General features: G+C 36.0%; 1 protein-coding gene across 6 annotated transcripts in view; it reads left to right on the top strand.

Moving 5' to 3' along the window:
• Window positions 1–25,698, top strand: part of Smarca1 (SWI/SNF related, matrix associated, actin dependent regulator of chromatin, subfamily a, member 1) — a 74,118-nt gene that overhangs the window by 37,676 nt on the left and 10,744 nt on the right. For all 6 annotated transcript variants that reach the window (XM_036174304.1, XM_036174303.1, XM_036174305.1 and 3 more), the window contains 6 exons: window positions 5,442–5,552; window positions 5,813–5,926; window positions 15,030–15,152; window positions 17,403–17,535; window positions 20,323–20,441; window positions 20,553–20,765. In XM_036174304.1, coding sequence (XP_036030197.1) covers window positions 5,442–5,552; window positions 5,813–5,926; window positions 15,030–15,152; window positions 17,403–17,535; window positions 20,323–20,441; window positions 20,553–20,765 — 813 coding nt within the window. The remainder of the gene's footprint in view (window positions 1–5,441; window positions 5,553–5,812; window positions 5,927–15,029; window positions 15,153–17,402; window positions 17,536–20,322; window positions 20,442–20,552; window positions 20,766–25,698) is intronic.

The raw sequence follows: 25,698 nt of genomic DNA, 5'->3' as shown, positions 1-25,698 counted from the left end.
CTTACTCTCAACAGTTGGCGCTATGTATATTCCCGAGGCTCTTTCCCCATTCTGTATATGCATGCCTTACACTCCTTTCCAGAACTTTGAGACACGGTTAATGTTCCTTTTTTTTTTCTTACATGTTTTATATGTACCTAATGGTCTCCAGTGAGTCAGTAAAGTTCCCAGGATTAGGAGTTGTAGTTAGTAACTACAGATAAGAGATTTAAGAAGCAATAGCCTGCTGAATCTTAGGGGTAAACATTTGAGAAAGAACAGAATTTCCAGGGAAAATTACAGCTATTGTGTGTGTGACTGACAAAGTAAAACAAAAAACCGCCCAAAGAATCAACAATATAATGAGAGAGAAAAGTGCCTGTGAGCTGCACGGATTTTGCAAATTCCTGTGCTGTTCCGTGGTCTGCTGGTCCAGGCCAAGTGAGAGTCCATTTCCATGGGTGCCTTGCCTGAGGAAATCCATTTGATGGGTAGTCATATGCTGAACCAAGACTAGGCTGCATGGCTCTTGACAAATACCTACACTTTTATCTGTGGGTATAAGGATAAATATTCAGAATGCAGTTAAGACTTATGCTGGTTTAGTAAAGTGGTGTTTGTAGGGTCTCTGCAAAGATCAATGACTTCACTAGCCCTGGGTAGTTGGCTAAGTTTCTAATACCAGGCATGATTTTTCTCTTTTGAGTGTGTCTTAGTTCCAATTAAAGAGATGTTAGTTACTGCCAAGGTATGCGTACCACTACTGTACCCTTAGGGTTATTGGGCCATGCTGGTCATCATTGTAGTTCGTAAGTGTCATAGCAGGGTAGGAATGTTGATTGCTTCCCTCCTTTGGAAGTTTGCATGGCACCTTCTGGTACCATGAAAGTTAGTCCTCTGGCAAGAGACATTCAAGTCAGTTGCAACTCAAGAATCTTTGGGCCTTGTGTCTGAAAGTGCATGGTATCTTCAGCAATAGGGGCTTACCTTTCACTTTTGGGGAGCAACCAAGGTTAATAACAATACGCTGCAATGTTTTGGGAATCTTTTGGGCCCCTCTGAGCAGCAACTCAAAGGAAGGATTCTCATGCCTGATGTTGGGGATTTTATTAGATAGCCTATGCCTCTTTGGGGGAACATTGCCAGCTGAGATGGGAATCTATTAAACTATCTATGTATATTTATACAGAGATGTACCATATATAATAGGTATTTTTGGTAGACATCCTTACAGTTATTTTATCCTCCTCCCTCCCCCTCCATAATTAGAGACCTTTCCATTTTTTCCACTTCTTTCTTCCCATCACTTGTATCCTGCTATTTCCTTCTCTAATTCTAACAGGTATATTTTAATCTGAAATTTCTTGATGACACATTGAACATATTTTCCACATACTTAACCACCATCTCTTTGTCTTTTTTAAGTCTTTCGTCCATTTTATATTTTCAACTGAATTGTTTTGTTTATTTTTATGCTGTTACTATTTGGGTACTTACTTTATTTTTGATAATGGTCCTTTAATCAATTTTGTCTTTTGCTAATATTTTCTCCCCATTTGTAGTTTACTTTTCATTCTCTTAGCCCACATTACTTTTTTTGCAGTTCATGTTCTTAGTCTCTTCTAGTCTGTGTGAATTCTCCAGGTTTTGTTTTTCTTTCATGACATGGATACTTTGGGAAAGCATTCATTATTTATTTGTAACTTGTCTCTTGCTTTGTGTTTTTTTGGACAGTTTTTCATGATTTTAGTGAGATTATGCATTTTTGGCAAGAATATCCCAGAAGGGATGTTGTGTCCTGTATAGTATCAGAGCATCAATGATTCTAACCAATCTTTTTATGGGTGATATTAACCTTTTTCACTTAGTGGATGGGGATGGCATCTGCCAAGTTTCTCTCCTATGAATTTAATATTTTGATTTTTGTAATTGATAACTATCTTGGGGAGGCTGTTTTCAAACTTGTATGTGATGATCTTAGTATCTGTTGGGGGAGTTATTGTTATGATGTGTGCCTGAGGGCAATTTCCTCATTCCATTTATAATTCCTACTTGGGAATTTCTGTAAGAAGAAGCTGCCCCTTCTTTATCAATTATTTCTGTCCTTATTTATTTTTATCACTATAGACTCATGTCTGTTTATTTTTGCCTTACAATATAGTTTTATTAGTATTATTGCTCAAATTGTTCCATAAAATGTATTTTTGATCTGATAGAAATGATGTCTTATTAGAGTGAAACGCTTTTTTTAGATCTTGGTTTTACTTATGAGAGCTGAACCATTTTAAATCACATTGTACCCACTATACTGACAATGCTTTCTTGCCGTCATTTGCTTTTTATGGGTTTTGTTCCTTGACTTATATTTGTCTGTTTTATTTGCAATCTTAACTCAGACGCTTTGTGTCTTATCCTGCTTAGATGGAGGTGATGGCCTTTCTGCACAGGGTAGAAATTGCTTGCCTAATATGCTTTTTAGATCTAATTATATGATACGAATTTTATTTACTTTCCAATTATTCCTATGGGTTGTTGGTACTAAGAGTGTTTTATGAAGTGGAAAAATATTAATAGAACCTAACTATCATTGGAATTTCTTTTCTTCGGTGCTGGGACTCCCTCATGCTCAGCACATCCTATACTACTGAACTACATTCCTAGCCCCATTCACAGAGTAAGATCAGTGTTAGTTAAACACTTGTATGTGTACGGCTTTCCTATGCTTTGATTTCTAGCAGAAATGATAATTTACAGACAAGAAATATTTGAATGATTATGATGATTCCTATAATTGAATGTCTACTATTGACAGTAATATCTAAAATCAGAATTTTTAGTATTCTCAGTTGAGATTATATTTTATTTCTGTGCATTCATGTTTTCTACATAGGGTCATAAATTAGGCTCATATTGTTTCTGAATAGAATTGAAAATCTGAAGGTATATTGTTCATAAATGTTAGAAATTATATGTTAAGGTAGATTTTCACATATGATTTGTTGAATCAGTTACATTATTTTACTAGCAAGCCTAGTAAATTTAATCATTGTAGCTGACATTAATCTTTGATAAATTAACTTGAATAAGTTAGTATTAATATGCTTTTGTCTAAAACAAGCCAATTCAGTGTAATTAATTCTGTTTTTGTAAGTTCAAGAATTGTCCTTTAACACTTACTTCAAATTTCAACATCTAGACTTTCCAACACATATAGATTGGATGGCCAAATACATTACCTTTAAAAAGTTAGTTTCAAGTATACATTTTTACTTCAATTTAGAAAGGTTAAATTACATGTTACTTTAAAAATTCTTTTTTGTGAGTGTGTATATGTGTGTATGTACGTTCACATTAATGTGGGTGCGCATGTATATTCACATGTGTATGGAGGCCAGAGGTTGATATCTGATGTCTGTCTTATATATTGAGGCAGGGTTTCTCACTTGAACCCAGAGTTCACTGATTGGGCTAGCCTAGCTAGCCAGCATCCTCTGGGGAATCATCTGGTGCCACCTCCTGAGCTATTTATGAAACCTTCCCCCCTATTACTGTTAACTCACACACTAACTCATTTGATATAAAAAAAACACAATTCATCTCCCTCTTTACTGTATTCCTTCCCTCCCTCCCTCTCTCCCACTGTTCTTTTCTTTCTTTGTTTGGTATTGAACCTTGGGCTTCTTACATACCAGGCACGATCTCTACCACTGACATACATCTCTAGCCCTAGATGTGGATATTTATTTTATTTAAGTATCCCATTTTAATTTCTTATAACTTCTTAGAATTAGAAGACATTAAAGGTCATTTATTCTAACCTTTCTTGTAATTAAGAAATCTCACTTTATAGGGTGAGCAAGATGACTCAGTGAAAGGTGCTTGCCACCAAGCCTGACAACCTGAGTTCAGTCCTTGGAATTCATATGGTGGAGAGAACCGACTCCTAAAAGTTGTTCTCTGATCTTTGCAGGTGCGACATGGCATGAACATGCATGCACACATACACACATATGCACACACAAATAAATAAATAAATAAATGTGATTAAAAAAGAAATCTCATTTACAGCATCTACAACAAATGATAGCTTGTGTTTGAATTCTGAAGTGCTGGGAATCCTACCTCTCTCAGGGTAGTTCCTTTCACTGTCTGCCATCTTGCCCTTGTGTATTCTACGCAAACAGTCTACCACTGAGCTACACCCCCAGCCCTGTTAAATTATATTGCATAATGGTATTGTTTCTTATAACTTTGCACATTGGTTTGAATCTTATGAATCAACAAAACGACTATTTTTTGTTATTGTGTAGACTTTGACTTATGAGCCTTAACTTCGGGATTGATTTCTCTAGACATTGTGAGTACTTGTAGATCTCTAACCACCCTCATTATCTTAGTTTATTATTCATGTTTTTCTTAAGTGGTTTTGGGAGTTGAACCAGGGGCCTTGTGCATGTTAAACATTTATTCTATCACTGAGCTACACATGCATCCTTGACATCTACTTTTTGCCTATGATGAAATATTGAAATAACCTTAAGATGATAAAAGACTGGGACCATGGCCCTCATGGCTCATTTAAAGTCACTAGTGAAATGGAGAAACACCACAAAATGGAGAAAAACAGGAATATGAAAAAAAATTTCCTTGGACTCCAGAACTTTATGTTGTTAATTTTGCTTGTTGACTATTAAAATGTATTTCCTAGCTCATAATGGGGTAAGTTTTACAATGCAACAAGCCAATGGTAATATTAATTTCTATGTGTGATAATACCTTAACATTTAACTGTTGGCTAATTAGCTAATGCTTTCAGATATAAATCACTATGTTTGATGTTGCGGCTCCAACCTAGGGCTTTGTACAAGTTAATCATACAGGGTACTACTGAGCTAGATTTCCTGATCCTTTGTGCTTGTCTTTAATCTTCAAGGTAAGTATTAATTGTTGTCATTTTATAGAAAGCAGAAATAATCCTCAAAGATGTATAACCAGAGAAATGATAGGATTCAGATTCAAATCTGAATCTTTCTGATTCCAGTGACTTTTGCCCACTCCGCTACAGCTTACCTTTCTAGAAAGTTCCCTTTGATTTGAAGGAGGTGTATTGTCATGCTGCTGCTTATCATTTACTCCTCTGACCTATTATATGTATAAAGTTACCAGAATCAACACTTCTTTTATAACAATTCCTCCTTATTTACTCAAATTGCCATTAGATTCTAAACAGTTAGTGCAAATTATTCTCAATTAAGGAAGAACTAATTTTAAAATTATTTTCTAAAATGTGAAAAAAAAAATCTTTGCTCCTAAACTTGATTTATAGCAATGTTACAGAACTTTGTAGGTAGAAGTAGGATTCATGAAGCAAGTTTAAATTGCTTCTAATTACTACCTTATTGCATGTGGTACTGAGAAAATAGTTCAGAGTAATTAAACCTCTTGGTCTTTCTTGTGTGTAGCTTGGTGTGGTGGAATGGATTGAGCCTCCTAAACGAGAACGCAAGGCCAACTATGCAGTGGATGCCTACTTTAGAGAGGCTCTGCGTGTCAGTGAGCCAAAGATCCCAAAGGTAAAACTGTACAGGGCCAGGTTTTACATGCTGTTCTAGAATTCTCTTATAACCTAGTTTGTGGTTCAGATTTTCTTATATATTGCCAAATCATAATTCCTAAAATATAACAATACAGTAAGCACTTGCTATGGGCCAGCTACATGAATGGATTCTGTTTATTTTTCCATATGTAGAAATCAGTAGAGTTATGTGTATCAGTTTTGTGCTTCACAAAAACAAGTATGTATGTATGTATGTAACGTATTTTTTCCTCATAGGCTCCTCGGCCTCCAAAACAGCCAAATGTTCAGGATTTTCAGTTTTTTCCACCACGCTTATTTGAACTCCTGGAAAAGGAAATTCTTTATTATCGGAAGACTATAGGTTATAAGGTAATTTTCAAATTAGTGTGATATAATCTTTTAACAATTGTTTTATTTGTATGGGTGTTTTTCCGGCATATATGTCTGTGAGTGCCTGGTTTCCTCAGAGGCGAGAAGAGGGTGTTAGATCCCCTGGAACTAAAGTTATGGGTGGTTGTGAGCCACCATGTTTGTGTTAGGGATTGAACCTGGGTCCTCTGGAATAGCATTAAATTCTCTCAACTACTGAATCATCTCTTCTAGTTTCAGTAATATTTTATGTATTGTAGAATTCTCTTATAACATTGTTCGTTATTCCAATTATCTTATATTATTGCCAAATCATAGTTTCTAAAATATAACTGTAAAGTAAGCACTAGTTAAAATAGGATGTCCTCTATTTAATATTAAAGAATATAAGAGTATATAACAATGTTTTAAACTGGTAGTAATTATGAAACTATTGAGTTACTAAAAAGTGTCATCAATGAAACAGTTGGTCTCCAATATTTCAAAACAGTAACATCTGTAATAATGTTATTTCAACAGATTTAGCGTTTGGATCATCAAAAAACATGTAAAAAAATAAGTATGAGTTGGAAATGAATTTTGACATATGATATGATTTTAAATAATTTTTCTTAGTAGAACTAAGAAACAGTTTGTGTTTATTGCTCATAGGTTAATAAAGGCCTTGTTGGTGGTTAATGTTCACTTAGATGTTAAAGATAATAATACACATGATAATTAGTCATATAATTTTAAAATATAATGATCTTTGGAATTCAAAATTCTTTTTTGTATATGTAGATACAAATTTTAGTAATTAAAATTTAGTGGTTGTAATAGTACATCTATATTAAGATATTAAGAATACAAAGTTATTTCTATATGTGGGAATTGACTTCCTAGTCAATGGACATGGTTGACTAAAGGTATAAGAATCCCTAAAATAGCCAGGTGGTGATAGCACATGCCTTTAATCCCAGCACTTGGGAGGCAGAGCCAGGTGGATCTCTGTGAGTTCAAGGCCAGACTGGTCTACAGAGAAAAGGGACCAAAACTACACAGAGAAACCGTGTCTCAAAAAACCAAGAAAAAAAAAAGAAAAAAAAAAGAAAAAGAATCACTAACATAAAGTAAATTAGAAAAGTATCAGCAGAATTGCAATCTTATGAAATTTTCTGTTTTATGAATTGCAAGTTATATTTCAAAATTTATTTTGTTGCAGCTTTATTAGAGTTGGAACTTAGGTCAATTATATTGATTAGTAGCTAGAATGTACCTAGAGAAACTCTATGTATTTGTGATAATTAATTTGTATTTCAGAATGTACATGGGCTAGTTAAAATATTGATAGAGAAATATGGCTAGATTTGGGCATAATTAAACTATCAAGACCAGAAAGAATCATTTTTTTCATTTTTCTTTATTTAGAAATTTTCTACTTACTCCACATACTATCCACATATCCTCCCTCCTCTCTCCTCCCACCCCCCAGCCCTCTTTCCCAAGCCACCCCGCATCCCCACATCCCCCAAATCGAGGTCTCCCATGGGGAGTCAGCAGAGCCCAGAACACTGACCCTAGGCAGGTCCAAGCCCCTTCCTACTGCACCAAGGCTGTGCAAGGTGTCACACCACAGGCACCAGATTCCAGAAGCCTGGCCATAGACCAGGGACAGATCCTGATCCTCCTGCCTGGGTGCCCCTCAAACAGTTCGAGCCAAACAACCGTCTATATCCAGAGGGCCTACTCCAGTCCCACGGGGGTTCCACAGCCACCAGTCCACAGTTCATGGGCTTCCACTAGTGTGGCTGGTCATCTCTGCACGTAAAAAGAATCATTTTTAAGAAAGTGTGCAGAATAAAGTAACCATGTTTGACTACTCAGATTATACATAAGAAAGTGAACACAATGTAGAAATAAAATACAAAATTCAAGCTGTTAGTTATTAAATAGTTAATTTTGTGGGGTAAACACACATATAGCACTTCATTGAGGTTTATAGTCATTCTTGGTCATAGAACATTATATTTTCAGCTTCTTTTATCAACTGTTATCAGTAAGACTTGAAAGGAGAATTAATTGAAATACTAGATCTTGAGCACTAAAAGAAATAGTAGTGTAGGACATTTTATATTTTATACAGTGCTTTACCATATATTTCATTTGATCCTAACAACCTCATTATATAGGTTTGGTTGTCTGCTTGTAATTGGTAAGGGAACTGCAGTTCAGAAAGGTTCAGTTACTTTGTGGAAGGTCACGGAGATAATGAGGTTGCCCTGCTGTCTCAGACCTACTTATTAGACTTTAATACTGTGCTCTTTCTATGCAGACATTCTCGGCTATTTCTGCATATGCTATAACCCCATTTGTTTCTGCAATAAGGACTGTGTTTATTAGTGGTGTGACATGTCATTTGGGGGGTGGGCCAAGTACTAGTCAAGTAGCAGCAATAAAAAATCATCTCAGATGATGGAACTGTTTATTTCCCTTCTTTGGAGATAGTGTGATTTTGTTCCCTATGAGAATTCCAGTGCCCACTCCATTCGGGCTACAATTTCAGTTCGAATGTAAACAGTGCCTTTCATTACAGGCAGTTTGTGGTTAGGAGTGAGGCCTCAGCTGGAAGAACATGGAGGAGGAAAGAAACCTTATAAGATAGGGTCATGAATGAACAGCTGCAAGGGTAAGAGGGAGGAAGAGGGAGGAGGTGTAAGAAGAGAGGAGACGAGTGAGCAGGAAGAGGAAAGATGCTATGGAGTTCACATTCTTGCACTTTACTATTTTATTTCCCTCACCTCCCACACAGTGTTAGAGAAAGAGGAAGGGTGTAGGGAAGGACTCCTTTTAGTACCTGTTCACTGAGCACTGATTTGTGTTCGGTGCTGTGATAGGCACTTGGGAGAAAATGATAAACACACTTGGCTGCTGGACTGCTTCTATGATGGGACCCAGACAAGCATGCTCCTGGAAAAAGCCTGTTCTTGTTAACTGTCCCTTTGCTACGGTGTCTCTACTGAATGAAGTCGACATCTGCCCATGTGAAGCAGCAAACTGATGGGGAAGGGCCTGACTCCTTCAACTCAGAATGATCTTTAGAGGCTCACATGGTGTCACACAGTACCTGTTGGGATGGGTAATTAAAATCATGGGAATCCGTACGTCTAAAGGACTTACTCCCGATCTTCCTGAAGATCATTATTATTTAACTAAGGAAATAGTTACTGAAAGGATAAGAGTACTAAATTCCATCTGATTCTGATAGACGAAATTCACTCACTAACATGATATTATCAAGACCACAAGTATCCATTAGAAATATAATTAATTCACAACCTCTACCCTAGTGGCTTAAGCTCATCTATGTACTCAAGTGGGTAAAATCATTGTACTACTACTACTACTACTAGTAGTAGTAGTCATTGTAACTAATAATAATGATAATAAAGAAAATGACAAGACTCTGAAAATTTAGATTATAATGCCAGAGACATTTCATTAAACAGATACCACAATGAAGAGGTATTATTTATGCTCCCAAAGGGTGCTGCCAGGAAGTATAATTGTCATACAAAGTAGTCTGGAAGATGAAGGCATGCTCCCTAAAGAAGTGTCACTTAAGCTGAGATATAAAAGATGATAGGATTGAGCCTGCATGTTTTGATTGAGCCACTATATTTTCTGTGTCAAGCAGATCCTTGAGGTAGGAAAGAGGAGGCACTTTCCCAGAGATGGAGTGTGATCAGGTAAAGATGTGTATTGGTCATAAAGAGGCTGAAATTTGGCTTCAGAGTAAAGGAACCCACTCAGATGCCTTTAAATCAGGGATGTGTGTGGGTGACAAAATGATATTGATCTAAGCTTTCCTTGTGTTTCATGATTTTCCATGTTCTGTATAAATATTAGCTTGGCGTCCTCATTATAGGAACTGCATCTTTATTTTACATGTGAAGAACTGAGGCATAGTTACTTTTCTCAGAGTTGTAGAATTCATAAGTGGTAAAGGATGATCAGATTTACATTTTGCAGAATGATTTAAACTTGTGTGTATGTGTTCTTGTGCATGCTTGTGCACACAGGAAGAAGCCAGAGCATGGCTTTCTGGAGTTGGTTCTCTCCATGTGGGATCCAAGAACTGAACTTACATTGTCAGACTTCTATGGCAAGCACCTTTACATTGATAAGCCATCTCATTGATGCTTGATTTATATTTTCAAATTATTACCCTCAATGTGAAACTGGGGACATTTATTAGGAAAACCTCCCAGAAAACTGTTGAAATATGAAAACAAGAGATGGTGGTGAGAACACAGACTACAGCTGTGGTGGGCATACAGCTGTTGTGGGCATGGTGTTGGTGATGACAGAAGATTCATTTCCCTGCCGCTCTCTTCCTAGCTTTGGGCTCTCTTCAGCCTCACCTTGGGTTGCCACCGAGCTATCTAAAGGTTTACTGTGAGTCTCCTTAGGAATTCCTAGCTGAGGATTTAGCAGACAAACACCACATTCTGGAGGCTGACTCTAAACTTTGTTTCTTCCATTCTTTCCTAAGAACTATGGGTCTGAGCTAAGGTAGATTATCTGATTGGAAGGGTCTCATGTTTGAGTTCAGAGTACAGATAGATCACATGGCATGTTAATCATCTGTAGGATTTCAAGGATAATGTCATATGGTGTGCCTTCTCAAGAAATACCTAGGATATTGGGTTGGATAGATGGATCAGCTGGTAAAGGCTCTTGCTGCCAAGCCTAATGACCCGAGTTTAATCTCTGGAACTCACATGGTGGAAGGAGAGAACGGACTTTCTCAAGTTGTCCCTGAAACCCACACACTTGCCATGGCATGTACTCACCCTCCCATGAACACAAACAAAATCAATGTATATAAAATTAAAAATAATAATTATTTAGTATTGGTTTCTAACCTATGCATCTAAAAAATGCATCAAAGCTACAAGATGAGTGGAGCAATAGTTTATTTTTACATGAGCAAAGCTGATATAGTGGATTACCTGATGTTTTCTACATACAGGTTCTCAAAAAATGGAACTCCTTTCTCTTTTTCTGTTTAAATTAATAATCATTCAAAGGTGTCTAATGTTTTGACATTGCAACATGACTCTGTCATCTACAAAGTTTACTCTCAAGACCCATACAATTGAGTTGTAAAAAATAACATATAATCTGTGTTTTAAGTAAGTTTATGATTTTGTGTTGGGCTGTATTCATAGTTCCTCTTGCCCACATATGGTACATAACTACAGGTTAGACTGTGGGCTAAAAGGAAATAGGTATTGTCCATAGCTGGGCATGCTGTAGCTATTGGAGATGATTTCTCTTTTGAGGCTCCTAAGTCTTAGCCTACAATAATTGAGGAGAGGGTTAGTGAGGGATCACTAGTTTATGTTTTTGTTTTGACACAGGCTCGAACTTTGCAATGCTAGCTGGCCTGGAACTCTTTATGTAAATCAGACTAGCCTCAGACTCAGAGAGATCTGTCTGCCTTTGCCTCTTGAGTCCTTGGATTAAAAGTGTGCACTACCACACCTGGGTTCACTAGTTCTGAAACATTTGGTAACACACGTTTGTGAGCACCTGCTTATTATTAGCTATTAGCATTTTTATTTTCTGTTTGTCTCTCCTTCCATATTCAGTACACCAAGGTCACGGCAGTAGTGTAGCTAGTAGGATTTGTAGTTAAAAGATTTTATTTCACTTGGAGCTGGGAGAAGCATTTGTTTGCTTTCCTGTAATCCATTTGTGGCTGGCAGTGTCAATTCTTCCTAAGCTTTGACCTTGCTATGAATGAGACATCTTCAGAGGTTTTCTTACTTTCTAAAATGAAAAGAGTTGATATTTAATATACTTTCTTGTTCACCAAAGTCTTATCAGCAGGCAGGGGTGACACCTGAAATTTTAACTGCAGAATAAAAAAGTCCAGGTTACCTGGAAGTTGCAGTTGATCTAAGAGTTTGAGTGAAAGAATTTTTGCCACATTGAAGCTGAAGGAAGCTTTAGAACATTCCAATATCTATCTCCAAAAAATGATTCCTGTAGGGACAAATATAAACATTTGACAAATGGACAAGGTTCCATACACTTTGTGAGCTTTGGTAATGTGTCATTCTGGGCTGCCTGTTAAACTAGGGGGAGCTGATGTCAGGCGACTGCTCTCATTTTTTGTGCTGCCACGTTTAATTTTGCAAGCCATATTTCTATGAAATCTTGCTGAACTCCTAAGCAATAAAAGTTTTTTTACTACCTAATGGAATCTAGCTCTTTTTTCATTCATTCATTCATTAATTCATTCATTGAGAGAGAGAGAGAGAAGGAGAGAGAGGATGAGAACACTACCGTGTGGAGTCTTAGGACAACTTGTGAGTCATTTCTTTCCGTCCCTATCTGAGTTACCGGGATTGAACCCAGCCTTTTGCAAGTGCCTTTATCTGCTCAGCCATTTGGAAGGAGACTATCATCTCATTGGCCTCTACATTTCATTTTTAGGTTATACTTTTTCTATTTTTTATCACCATACTTCAGAAAGTTCCATCTATTGGAAGAATTACAGTGAAAATACTGCATTTTGATACTTTATTTCCTTGATCAAAAGTCTCCTGTGGAGTTTGGGGCTCTCTCAATCTGTCTACCTGATTTTGTTTTTTGGTCCTTTTCTCAATATTAGTCCTAACATTCCCACCCCCCCACCCCGTGCTTGTGATAGAATGCAAGCTTTCACACATACAAGGTGTCCTACCACTTAGCATACCCCGTGCCTACTGTAACATCTGTGTATCCCAGTGCGTTTCTGCCTTCATGCCTTTGCTTACACTGCTCCATTTTAGATAGTCATTGCCTCTCATCTCCTCAGAACTTTCAGGGTTTGATCATTGTCCAGTCTTTTCATTTCATTTCCTTCCCCCTTTTCTTCCTCTTCCTGCCACTGTCTCCTGTCTCTGTCTCTCATCTGTCTGTCTGTTTTACGCGTGAGCCATTTTCCTGCTTCAGCACCCCCAGCTGGTAAGATAAGAGGAAGTGTGCTACCACAGTCCTTCCTTTCTGTTTATGCGATAACTCTTGTCATGCAACCCAAGTCTTCTTGAACTCACAAGGTAGGCCAAGTTGGCCTCAAACTTGCAATCTTCCTACTTTGGCCTCTAAGTGTTAAGATCATATCGGTGTGTCATCACTCTGGTGAAACTAGGATCCTTAAGATAAAGGTCACAATCACAGAATTGATTTGAGAATTTCTTGTGTGCAAGGACTGTGTCCAGTAACCCAGTCCATTCTTATTTTAGTATTAATAATATAATAGACAATACATTCTGATTTGGTTATCTGATACTGATGGTTACAAATTAATCTGCTTTTTAATATACAATATTAAATATATATTTGGTAAGTTTTTATCTAAAGAACTGTTGGATACAACACTTTTAAAATGTTAACCTTTAAGTTGTAACGATACAAGTTTTTTCTTTTTCTGAGAGGAGAAAGGGTTCCTGTGTGTAACAGCCCTGGCTGTCCTACAACTCTCTTTGTAAACCAGACTGACCTTGAACTCACAGAGATATGGGATTAAAGGTGTGCACCACCATGCCGGCTATGATACAGTTTGAAATGCTATAAAATATATATAAGAATGAGAAAGAAAAATACCCTCTAATAAATGTTAGAATTTTATTGTGGTATGTCTATTTGACATTTCTAGGGAATGAGTCATTTATATCATGCGTGCATTCCAAAGAGTAGAAGACTCGCTGCCTAGCCTTTCATTTTCATGTTTAATGGAATGCTATAAAATGTACTACACATGTTCTATTCTTGCTCTCTGGAATCACTGAGCTGTGTCATGGCTCCAGATGTTTGTAGTTGATGACAGAAGACTCCAAGGCTGGAAACTGGATTTGTCCTTTCATACAAAGAAAGCTGTCTAATGCTGCTGAACCACAGTGGACTATGTGCACACTGTGATGCACTGAAGCCTTCTGAGCTACTGTTCTGAGATGCACATGACCACTGGCTTCCTCAGAGATCTGAGCTTCTGTCCTCAGTGGTTCCAGTTCATGCTTTCTTCTCAGTTGTCAGTGGTTTTACAGTTCTGTGCTTTAAAGAGCATCACTGTTATCTCTGCTCATCATTGCCAGTGCATAAGTTTTCTCCCATGAATAGTGATTCCATCACAGCTGTTTGTGTGCTCTACCATACACTCTCTTTACACACACTTCTTAAATTCTATGTTGCTTTGTATCTTTTTCGTGCCACTCTCTCTAGATTATCCATTTTAAACCAAATACTCCGCCTTTACAAACCTATAGCAGGGAATACAAGCACTTTATTGTTTTCACACCTTAAGATGCCCAGAACATCAGATATTATCTTTAGGTGCAGTGCTGCTACCCTGCTGTATACTACTAGGAGGCTTTAGACTCCAAACTGTGTGCTTATTCTACATAATATCATATTATAAGGATTTATTTTGTTCTATAGCATAGTGAGACTTAGAATACAATGTGGCATTCATTTACCAATGGACTGTAATCTTAAAATATTATCCCATGCGTAGTTAGAGTTTTCCTGCCTGGCCCACAGTCAGGACAAATCTCTCTCACCGGCCAGGCCCATTGATGCTCAGACCCAACCAAATAAACACACAGAAACTTATATTGTTTACAAACTGTATGGCCGTGCCAGGCTTCTTGTTATCTACTTCTTCTATCTTAAATTAACCCATTTTTATTAATCTATACTTTGCCACTTGGTTCGTGGCTTACCTGTACCTTTACATCTTCATTGTCATGGCGGTGGCTGGCAGCGTCTCTTTTGCCCCAGCCTTCCACCTCCCAGAATTTTCTTCTCTCTTGTCCCTCCTATACTTCCTGCCTGGCCACTGGCCAATCAGAACTTTATTTACACAGAGCGATATCCACAGCAGCCATGCAGTATAAGAATGATTTGTATTAGGGTGATACCATACTGGTGAAAATGTGGAGAGGACTGTGTGTCACCTGCTTCTGAGGTTCCACTGTTTACTGTAGAAATGACTCTCCTGATTGATATTATATGAACACTCTTCTTGATCATTCTTTTCTCATCAGTTTATTCACCATTTCTCTCTTGATCTTAGGTTCCAAGAAATCCTGAGATCCCTAATCCAGCTGTAGCTCAAAGAGAAGAGCAAAAAAAGATCGACGGAGCTGAACCTCTTACTCCACAAGAGACTGAAGAGAAGGATAAACTTCTTACACAAGTAAACTATTTTAAGTGAATGAACTACTTCTAAGCAACAAATAGACAAAAGTGCAAGTAATACCTGCCTTTTAGTGTATAGGTCCAGTTGTCCTGATTTGACATACCCATAAACACACATTTTGACCACATATCTTTATTTTTTAGAAAATGCCCTTTGTAGAACATGCTCTTTTGGAAACATTGGGGCAACATATACATGGAAAATAAAAGTGTCAATTATTAAAATTAAGATACATTTTTATCAATTATATTAAGGCCAGTGAGTCCAGATTTGAATTTTGATAAATAATAATTTCCAACATATACCTGAAAATTAATTTGATTGACTTGACCCCTGAAACCAATGTTTTGTTTATGAAAAATTCCTTTTGAAAGAAATTAGAGTTCTCAGGAAAGAACTTGAATACAATGAGAAATGCCTGAAGCATTTTAATGTGATCATTGTGTAATGAAAAGCTAACATTAAATAGGCAAGGTTTCTAACTTAAAGCTTTCAAGTTATTGTTGCTTTCATAAATTTTGTATCACACCTCTGAAATTCATTTTGGCAAAATAAACCAATTGTGAAGTTATGACACTGCCTTAGCCAGCTACATTTCTTTCTTCCACACTTTCTGGAAGAGTGTGCCTGGCTCAGCGGTGTGATTGTGAACTGCTAGTTTGGGATGTTTCCTGAACAAGGGAAGGATTCCTGCTTGAGGTGATGTATATGCGAGTTGTAAAATGTGCTTTATAATATCACACGGTGTCCCAGGAATATGTGTTAATAAAAGTCAAATAAGAGTTTTATACTTATATGTTGATACAGGCCTTTTCCTTTTAATAGCATATAATTTTGCTGAATGAAATACTTTCATAAGTTCTTGAACAAATGCCTGGAAGTCACCAAGTTTAGCTTGAAAGTATAATTGCGGTTGGCAGAGTTTTAAGAAGTACCACAGAATAAAACATTTAAATATTCATGTTTGCTTTTATTTTAATTTCAAAACTTATTTCCTGAGCACAAAAATAAAGTTATGCCCTTTGAATACTACACTGCTTATAATATATTCTGAATATACAGTATAATGTGAATATGTAATCTCAATCGAGATAATTGAGTTTATAATTAGAAGCATAATCAAGTTTTTTTGTCACTAAGAGTTGAATTCAAGCCATCTTTTTCTGATGCTATAAATTTACTGCTTAATTTTTTTAGTGTTTTATGTTTTCCGTGATGGCCTTGAATTCACTCTGTAGGTGAGAGGATGACCTTGAATTTCTGATCCTCCTGCCTTCATCTCCTGAGTGTTAGAATTACAGGCATATGCTACCCTGTTTGGTTTATGTGTAGTAGGGAATTGAACTCAGGGCTTTCCCCATGCTCTGCAAGGTCTCCGTCAACTGAGCTACATTACCATTGATGGAATGACTTAAAGCAGTGGTTGTTGTACATTTTGGTAAAAAAAATTCAGATGCCCGAGTAATGTTCTGTTTACAGAAATTTTATTTATTTATAAAGACTATATTCATTTTAATTAGTAATACGATCTTTTAAAAGTCATTTTGTTATTATTGGGAGAGGCACATGCATGTTGAGGCATGTATGTAGAGGTCATAGGACAACTTTTGAGACTCAGGTCTCTGCTTCCACAGTGGGATACAAGGGTGGACCTCAGGGTACTAGGCTTGTATGGTAAGCATTTGCAACTGCTGTTCCATCTTGCAACCTCTTATAATGAGTACAATTTTGAACCGAAACTACTTATTCTCTGTAGTTTGGAATTATCTAGAAAACTACAAAAGTTTTATTGCATTCTTTCTGCATTTTCTTTCAGTGTTCTTTCAATTCAATACATCCACATCACTCTCTCTTAATTTACATGAGAACAGATCTGTTGAAGAAAGTCATTGAGACACTGAGATATCAGAACTTAAGCATTTACATTAGAATTTATATTAGAATTGTATTTTAATGTTATAGGCATCTGAAAAATATGGAATTAAGGCTATGCAATGTTTTAGAATTATAAATCAACTTAAAGTACTTGAAAAGCTCATTTCTTTTAAAATAGAAAAGCAGTTATTTCTCTAACAATTCAAACTCAGCTTTTGATTCTACATTAAAGAAATGAACTTTATAAAGGGGCACATGTTAAGTGTTTTAAACTGCTTCTATTACAGCCTTGTACAGATGTAAGTAGGATAGTAACTGACTTTATTAATTTAACATCTGCTGATGATGCTTAACTTAACTTTTTATCTATAGGGCTTCACAAACTGGACTAAACGAGATTTTAACCAGTTTATTAAAGCAAATGAGAAGTATGGGAGAGATGACATTGATAATATAGCTCGAGAGGTAGAGGGCAAATCCCCTGAGGAGGTCATGGAGTATTCAGGTTTGTATGTCATTTCAAACATGATACTTTATTTTCAATGTATGCATTTTTTTGAAAAAAGATTTATTCATTTTTAATTGTGTGTGTGTTTGTGTATGTGCATGTATGTATGTAGGTCCATGTGGATGGATATATGCTATGTACATGCAGGTGCCTATGGAGGACAGAAGAATACATCACATGCCCTGGAGCTGGAGTTATAGGTGGCTGTGAGCTGCCTGGTGTGGGTGCTGGGAATCAAACCTGGGTCCTCTGGAAGAGCAGCAAGTGCTCTTAACCACTGAGCCATCTGTCTAGCCCCTGTTTCTTCGTTATTAACTGAGTTGTGTCTTTGTTCAGAGATGTTGAAACTTTTGTGAATGAGCTATAAGTAAAGATATAAGATATGACTGCATTTGTACACTGCTGTCTCTAGGAGACAACTAAGGAAGCTGGGTAAAGCTCTGCATAAACAAAAGGGAAAAACTCTGCATGAGTTTTTTATTCTTTCACTTCTCGGGTTTGGTCCTTTTAAGGTCTAGTCCTGAGGTTTCTGGTTTAGTGGTATGAAATAGTCATTGTAGGTCATCCTTGAAGTAGAGAGTTCTTATCAGGCCCATTTAGAGACCCAACTGCCCTCAAGGAATTCAATCAGGTAGTGACGGGCCCTATTAACTTAAGGCAATTTAGAATAGATCTAAAAAGATTTCTTGGCAAAATCTGTTCAGTGGTCCTTGAATCATTTCCCTTTCCTACTCAGCTGTGTCTTTAGCCTCAATCGGAATCAGAATAGCTGCACAGAAGCATGTGGAGTTAATATTAATTCCTGTGTCAGTGCATATCTAAACTCAGGCTTCTGAAAAGAAATCATATTAAAATCGCTTAATCTATCTGTTTTCTATGTGTGCTTAAATTTCAAATAGGCTGAACTTTCAAATTTAGTCTGAATAGCAAGTATTTAGAGTTGAGAGCGTTTAGCACAAGGAAGCAATGTTAAAAAGTAGTTGTATGATTTCTTTGCCACCCCCCGCCCCCGTTATTTGAAACAACTACTGAAATTCTGTGTTTACTAGGAAAAAAGATTACAAAACTCATAAATAAATCCAAGTTTAATCATTACTAGGGGTAGGTTTTAATTTATCTAGAGTATTAGTTAGTACTGGAAGAAAATTATTTGTAATTAGAGAACACCTACTTTGTTTTTCCTTCTGGAAATCTAAAAGGGAATTTTGAAGTTAATTGTGTCTGGACATTATTTCATATAACATTGGATTCATGAGTTTTTTTCCCTTTGAACATTATTAGCATGACCTTATTATTTATCTTAGTGTTAAACATAGCTCTAGGGCATTTGGGGGGCAATAGATGGGAGAGGTCTAATTTCATGAAAGTTGAATGAAAACAATGTAAAGGACATGCACACCAAGGGACGGAGCATTGGTGCAAGTCATAACAGTGTTTCCAGAAGACATCATGCAGCCAGGCATGATGATTCATGCCTGCAATCCCAGCAGTCAGAGTCTGAGGTAGGAGAATCAGGAGTTTGAGGGCAGCCTCATCTGGATGGCATGTTTGAGGGCAGCCTGGGTGGAATGAGAGCATGTTTCAAAAATACAATAACTGAGGTAAGCATGGCTAGGGCCCTAGGTTCCACTCACTGCACTGAAATAAAGAAGGGAGGAAATAGAGGAAGAAAGAGAAAAAGTAAGAAGAAAGAAAGAAAAAAATATGCTGAGCTGGGGTTTTACTTCAATGGTAGAACTGAAGGTCCTAGGTCTGATTCCCCACACCATGAAAACAAAAATGACTTTTTCTCAGATTTTCCTTAAGTTTGTCACTAAACCAAGTACCATGAAATGAGTGTCAAAGACACGTACAGCAAGCTTTTCTGAAGAATTTTCTTTCTTGTTTTCTGAAGTTCTGTGGAGTAAGCCCAGGGCCTTTAAGTCCAGGCAAGTGCTCTACCATGGCTCTACATATACTATTAGCCTTTCTAAAGAATTTTCTTCAGAATACAGGGAGATGGTAGGACTCTTTAACTATTGTTCATCAGATTGGAGGCCATGTCAGAGGGTGGGGAGATTTGAGTGTGCTTATTCGACTAGTTGGAGAAGAATTGTACACAATTGGATGTTCAGGAGTATACTGTATCTTAACATAAGAAGGTGTGTGTGTGTGTGTGTGTGTGTGTGTGTGTAATAAGTGGGGGAATTCATAAATGAACATAAGTACTTATATACAACCATAAAATGCTAACATACCTTTCTTGCTATTCTATAAAAATGAAGAATTCAAGAAGGTAGATAATGTCATTAGAAGGCTTTTCACTGAAGTTATAAGATGTGGCTTATTAATGCATCAGATTATTTGGCTCATCTATAAAATTTGATGGGGTGGCTCAGTAATTTAAATATTCTTCTGTATGTATCCAGTTAAAAATCCCTCATCTTTAAAGAAACTATAGGTGACTGGAAGTATAAGATTAGTGAATGACTAATTACCAGAAGTTTCTGTAGAAATCACCACTTCATAGGAAAAAGGTGAATGATCTGGTAATGGGTTTATTTTCATTTTTGCTTACTAGAAAGCCATATTTACATTTATATGCTTACCGCTACTATTTCATTGTATGCATTTGGTTTCTTTTGTATCACATTTGGGTAAATGATAACTTAAGAGCATTTAACAATTGATCATATAATATACAAACAGATGACACCATATCTGTCTGTTAATTTGTTATTCTATAATTCCTTATATTTATTTGCTTAAATGATAGTAATTTCAAGTAATAACTTTCTTTTTCAGCTGTGTTTTGGGAACGCTGCAATGAATTACAAGACATTGAGAAAATTATGGCTCAAATTGAACGTGGAGAAGCAAGAATTCAGCGAAGGATCAGTATTAAGAAAGCATTGGATGCCAAAGTATTATATTCTATTTCAGTTTATTAGTAGATTATTTATTTGCTGTAGTGATTAGTTTTGACTTGTTATTGCACATTCAGTTAAAAAGTGCCATTTTATTGAAACTTACAGATTGCAAGATACAAGGCTCCATTTCATCAGTTGCGTATTCAGTATGGAACTAGTAAAGGAAAGAACTATACTGAGGAAGAAGACAGATTCTTGATCTGCATGTTACACAAAATGGGCTTTGACAGAGAAAACGTGTATGAAGAATTAAGACAGTGTGTACGGAATGCTCCCCAGTTTAGATTTGACTGGTTTATCAAGTCTAGAACTGCCATGGTATGTATTCCTTTTGTTGCTTATTTTGAAAAAGTCCCATTTCTAGTCTTCTCCTTCACTTAGCTCTTCCAATTGTTAACACTACTTGTGATGCTAAGTTTTGTAACTTGGTTTCTGCTATGATTCCCAGGGCTTACCACTTTGTGGTACATATTCCCTTTGTAATTAACCAACTGAATTTTGAGAATGTCCTGCCAGCTAGCTCCCAAATCATGACATGGAGACTTATTTTTAATTATGAATTAATTATATTAATTATTTAATTAATTAATTATAATTAATTATGTTCAGCATTAGCTTAGACTTATTTCCACCTAGCTTTTTTTAAAAAAAAAAAAACTTAATTTAACCCATTTCTATTAATCTATGTGCTGCCCCGAGGCTCATTTACCTCATCCATATACTGTCCATCTTGCTTTCCTGCTTCCTCCATGTCTCCTTCATCTCCACCCTTCTTCTTCCTAGGGTTCTCTCTGCCAGGAAATCATGCCTAGCTATTGGCTGTTTAGCTTTTCATTTAACCAATCAGAGTGACACTTCTTCACAGTGTACAAAAAGATTATTCCACAATTAGATGTAGGGACAGAACAGATCATTGAAGTATATTGTTGAAGAGCAATGTAGGCTTGCTTTTTTTTATTGTCTTTTGGAAATGAGATTTCATTTTGACTGTCATCAGACTTTGGCAGTGAGTTGGTTTGTCATCTTGCTAAGGGTATCCATGACCACATTTAATAGATAACTCCTTTCAAAGCAATGCATTTAGATTTCTAGCCACTTGGGTTTTTATGCATATAAAGATATAATTTAGGGCAGCATCAATAGTTTGTAAAAGAAAAATGCTTAACTGCATTTTCCTGGAAATCACATTTTGGAACATATGTGCCCTTTTATGTGATGAAACATTTATTGAATTCTGTGATATTTCAGTGATATTTTACTAATTTTTAAAAGGTTGAGAGCTTGATGTTGGGTCTAGTTTCTGCAGTTATTAAACTAAGGCAGTAGGATGAAAGGGATTTAAAGTGAAAGAAAAGACTTAAGCTGTTTGCAATAAGATGATTGCAGAACTCTATAGCTTTCTTACTCAGTTACCAAGGAAAAAACTCCACTATATTAACAACCACTAGATGTCTCTGAACTCCCTTGTAAAGATTTGTATTTTTCCTCCATCTTCTTATTTATTTTTTTTGAAACGTTTACCTCCATGCTCATTCTTTCCCTAGATATTTAAATCTTCAGAGCATGTTTGCCAAAAGGCACATATTAATTATATACGTAATCACAAATTGGAACCATATTTTGTATATTAAAATTGGATACATCCTTTTATTAGCATTTAGAAAGTAAAATTTCTAATTTTTACAGAATCCTTTAAAAACATAGTCATTTATTTTATACTTCAATATGTTAATTTAAGGGTATTTTTTAGGTAAAGTTTTCTATTATGCTAAAGTTTGATTTCCCTTCTAGCTAGTAGATAAATTTTACTTATATTTCTTGAATTAGAGTGTGAGTTATATATTAAAAATATGTAGATATTTATGTAATCTTTTAAGATTATGTTAATATCGATAATTATGGAGCTATAGAAATGGATTATTAGTATTTATAGATCATCTTCATCCTTTTGTTTCTAAAATAACTTCCTTTTTAGTGAATCATTTTCATAGTCTAGGGAGAGAAACTACCCTCTCGAGAGAAGCAGCTGTGATTTCTGTAATAAAAAATCATTAGTTTCATTGAAAAAATCCTATCTTTGAAATAGAGGATGCAATTTGATTCATTTTGTGACTGTAGCTGTGTTTAAATTAAAATCTTTCTAATGATTGAACTTGGCTTACTAAAAGATTCTTCTTTCCCAGACACATCAACAAATAGTGTGAAATCTTTCTTAGAAAAAAAATGTAAGAACCCTAATGGTTATATTTTATGCACAAATCTCAAAGTACTGAATTCATGACATCTGACTTAAGTAACATCCACAAAATGCTTAAAGGAATGAATCTCCACTTTCATATATGCCTTACTTTGAAAGGCTTCAGCTAAAGGTTGAAGATTTCGAGGCTCTTCTCCATTTAAAACTGCTGGCTGTACAAAAGAGAAAATAAGATTCAGTTCCATCTCTCTGTGCTAAAAAGATTGTGAATTTTTCTTGGAGAAATTGTATGGTCTTTAAGTAAGTAATCAGCCTCTATTGAACTTCATAAACAAGTAGGAAGCATATGCTGAACTTGGGGTTTTAAGCACAGAGCACATGAATTGCCTTACCACATTTGTCCTGGGGCTGGGGGATCTTAGAATAGGGCCTAGTGTTTAGTCATTCTCAAACTATTCCAAATAAAAGGCTCTTTATGAAATGACTATGAGAAGAAATGATGTTATACTGTATTTATATTTAGTATCTCTTATATGATGCTGACTTGTCCCCTTATCAACATTAGCTCATTAAGTTTCTTGCCATCTCTGTTCATTTATTAGTGACTGAGGTGACATAGTAATTTGAGAAGAATCTGAGAGTTCCAAAGGCAGTAACACATTAGTCAGTTCATTGGACAATACACATGGGGCAAGTACCTAGCCTCCAATCAGTTCTGCCTTTATTCTTCTTAGTTTCCTTTTAAGTACTTAAAGAAGAAAAAGTAAAATTTAATTCTCAGAAATAAACATTCATTGATCAAATCGTTTCCTCTATAGGATGGCTTTGGTTCTTAATTTTAGTGAAAAAAATCTTACCTGTCAATTGCTGAATAGCATTGTTTTTCTCTTTAGCCAACTCAGGAAGCTGTGAGTTGCTTTGCCAGTGGCCAAGAACATTACAGTTGAAACTGAGTATTAGTAGTTCGTCATTACAATTACCCTGTCTTTTGTAGTAGTTTAAATGAGTTTTGGCGATAGCATCTCAGAGAATCACATACTGTTGAATAGTGGGTGATAAAAATTTCATGTTATTAGTTTGTTTGTTTTCAAATCACAACTTTATTATTAATGAAATTGTGCCTTATTTAAAAGTAATAAAATGACATTTCTCATTAGAACTGTAGGAGAAAAAAACTACTTCCTAGAAAATATTGCTATAGCTTTTTATGAACTTGCTTCCCACTTTATATGGTTATCACAGTGGCTAGTAAATGCTAATTAGGTTACTGGTTCCACACAGAGTATTTTATAAATATTCAATCTAGTCGGAAAAGTTGTTTCTTTTTAGATGCTTTAGAAGAATAAGAGGGAAATAGAAAATTTCTTGGTTGTTGTATAACCACAATGATGCTGTGTTGCTAATGACTTAATATTTCAGGTTAGTACTTAACTGCATGTTGACAGCTAACATTGATATTTTAGGACATTACACTCTTAATTAAATATAAGAAAGATTAATAATACATTGGCAACACTGATAACCAGTAAAATGTTCTGACTGGTTCTTCTTGAGAATGGCATTTTATGTGACCTGAACAAGGAAAGAAAGCTTCTAGGAGTGGGAGGGCAGAAGAAAAGAAGAGCATATGGGGGAGACGTGGGGGCAGAGACAAATGGCAAAGACAAATTTTGTTTGAAAGAAAAAATACAATTAAACCTAATTCTTTGTAAGTCAATAAAGTCAAGTACATTTTAACTCATAGGAACCTGTTTCTTCCCCTGTGCTTGAAAGAATAAAATGTTCCCTCTCTGTCTTAATTTTGAAAACACCCTATAATAGAGGAGGTAGTGGTTAACTTTGCTATATGGCAAAGGAATCAAGGAAATAGCTTTCACAGAGAAAGCACATTTGCAGTTGTGGAAGCAGGATTATGCAAAAGGGATAAATAAGCCCAGTATATTCCTAAAGTAGTGATATGTGCATGGGGGAGTGGTAGAAGAGGAGGTAACTGGCAGCTGAGTGATGAAGGAAACTGCTGCATTTAGGTCATTAGTGTGTAGGAAGCAGGGGAGTCAAAGACAGATTTCAGCAGAGCAATGGTATGATCAGATGTATGTATTTTAAACACTGCTCTGGTGGAAGGAGATAGATGTATACCTCACTTAGCAGCTGTAGTAAAAACTCTTTAATCTCTATCTTGTTTCCCATCTTATTTTGCTTCCTTTGACTAACATGTCACTGTCTGTCCTGGAGTCAGTTTTCCTACCATAGTTTGAACCTTGAAATGAAGTTGGTTATATTCAAGGAGATCAGCATAGGATCTTCCCCAGAGGAGGCAATAGGTCAGGAAATCAACAAAGAAGTTTTTGAACTCCAGTTCGTTTCAACCCCTACAATTGGACAAGGTTTGAATGGAATTTGAGAAACTGCACCAATATGCTGCAGTTTCTTTCTGATCCTTTCTTCTAGACATTTGATTGTAATTCTTGCAGCTTTTGTTTATTGGTAAGTTTGTGTATCAGTTGTAAATGCCATGTGTATTACAAATGTAGCTACAGTGTTTCATTTGTAATCCTAAACTCTTGGAACAATTAGAAATACAGTTAGTACCCTAATAGGGATCCATTTGGGGTGTTTATACTAGCGCATCATTATGTGAAAAGGTAACATAATATTTTATGAAATAAGTTTTAAGTGACAATACTTATGTAAAAGCATCATAACATTCAAAACTTGTTTGGGAAATGTAGATTACTTTTATTTGAACATGAATTTCCATTCAGCTGCCAATATCATTGGGCTATGAGAGTCTAGTATAACCTGCTGTTGTTTTTAGTTAGTATTATAGAGATTCAAAAGTGATTCCAAATCTGGGATACATTGCAGGCTTTGCAGATGAAGATATTGATTTCAAGTAAATAGGTTTTGAGGGGATAATATATATGGAATTTATAAAAGGACAAAGGAGAAAATATAGCCATTTTGTGATACTGAAAATTCTAGTACAAAATTCTGACCTTACAGAATTTCATCTACAAATTCAAAGACGCACATATGGACTGTAGCTGTTTC

This window comes from Onychomys torridus, chromosome X (assembly GCF_903995425.1).
Source record: "Onychomys torridus chromosome X, mOncTor1.1, whole genome shotgun sequence".
NCBI lineage: Eukaryota > Metazoa > Chordata > Mammalia > Rodentia > Cricetidae > Onychomys > Onychomys torridus.
Note: the sequence above shows the minus strand (reverse complement) of the source record. Positions and strands in the feature narration are given on the sequence as shown.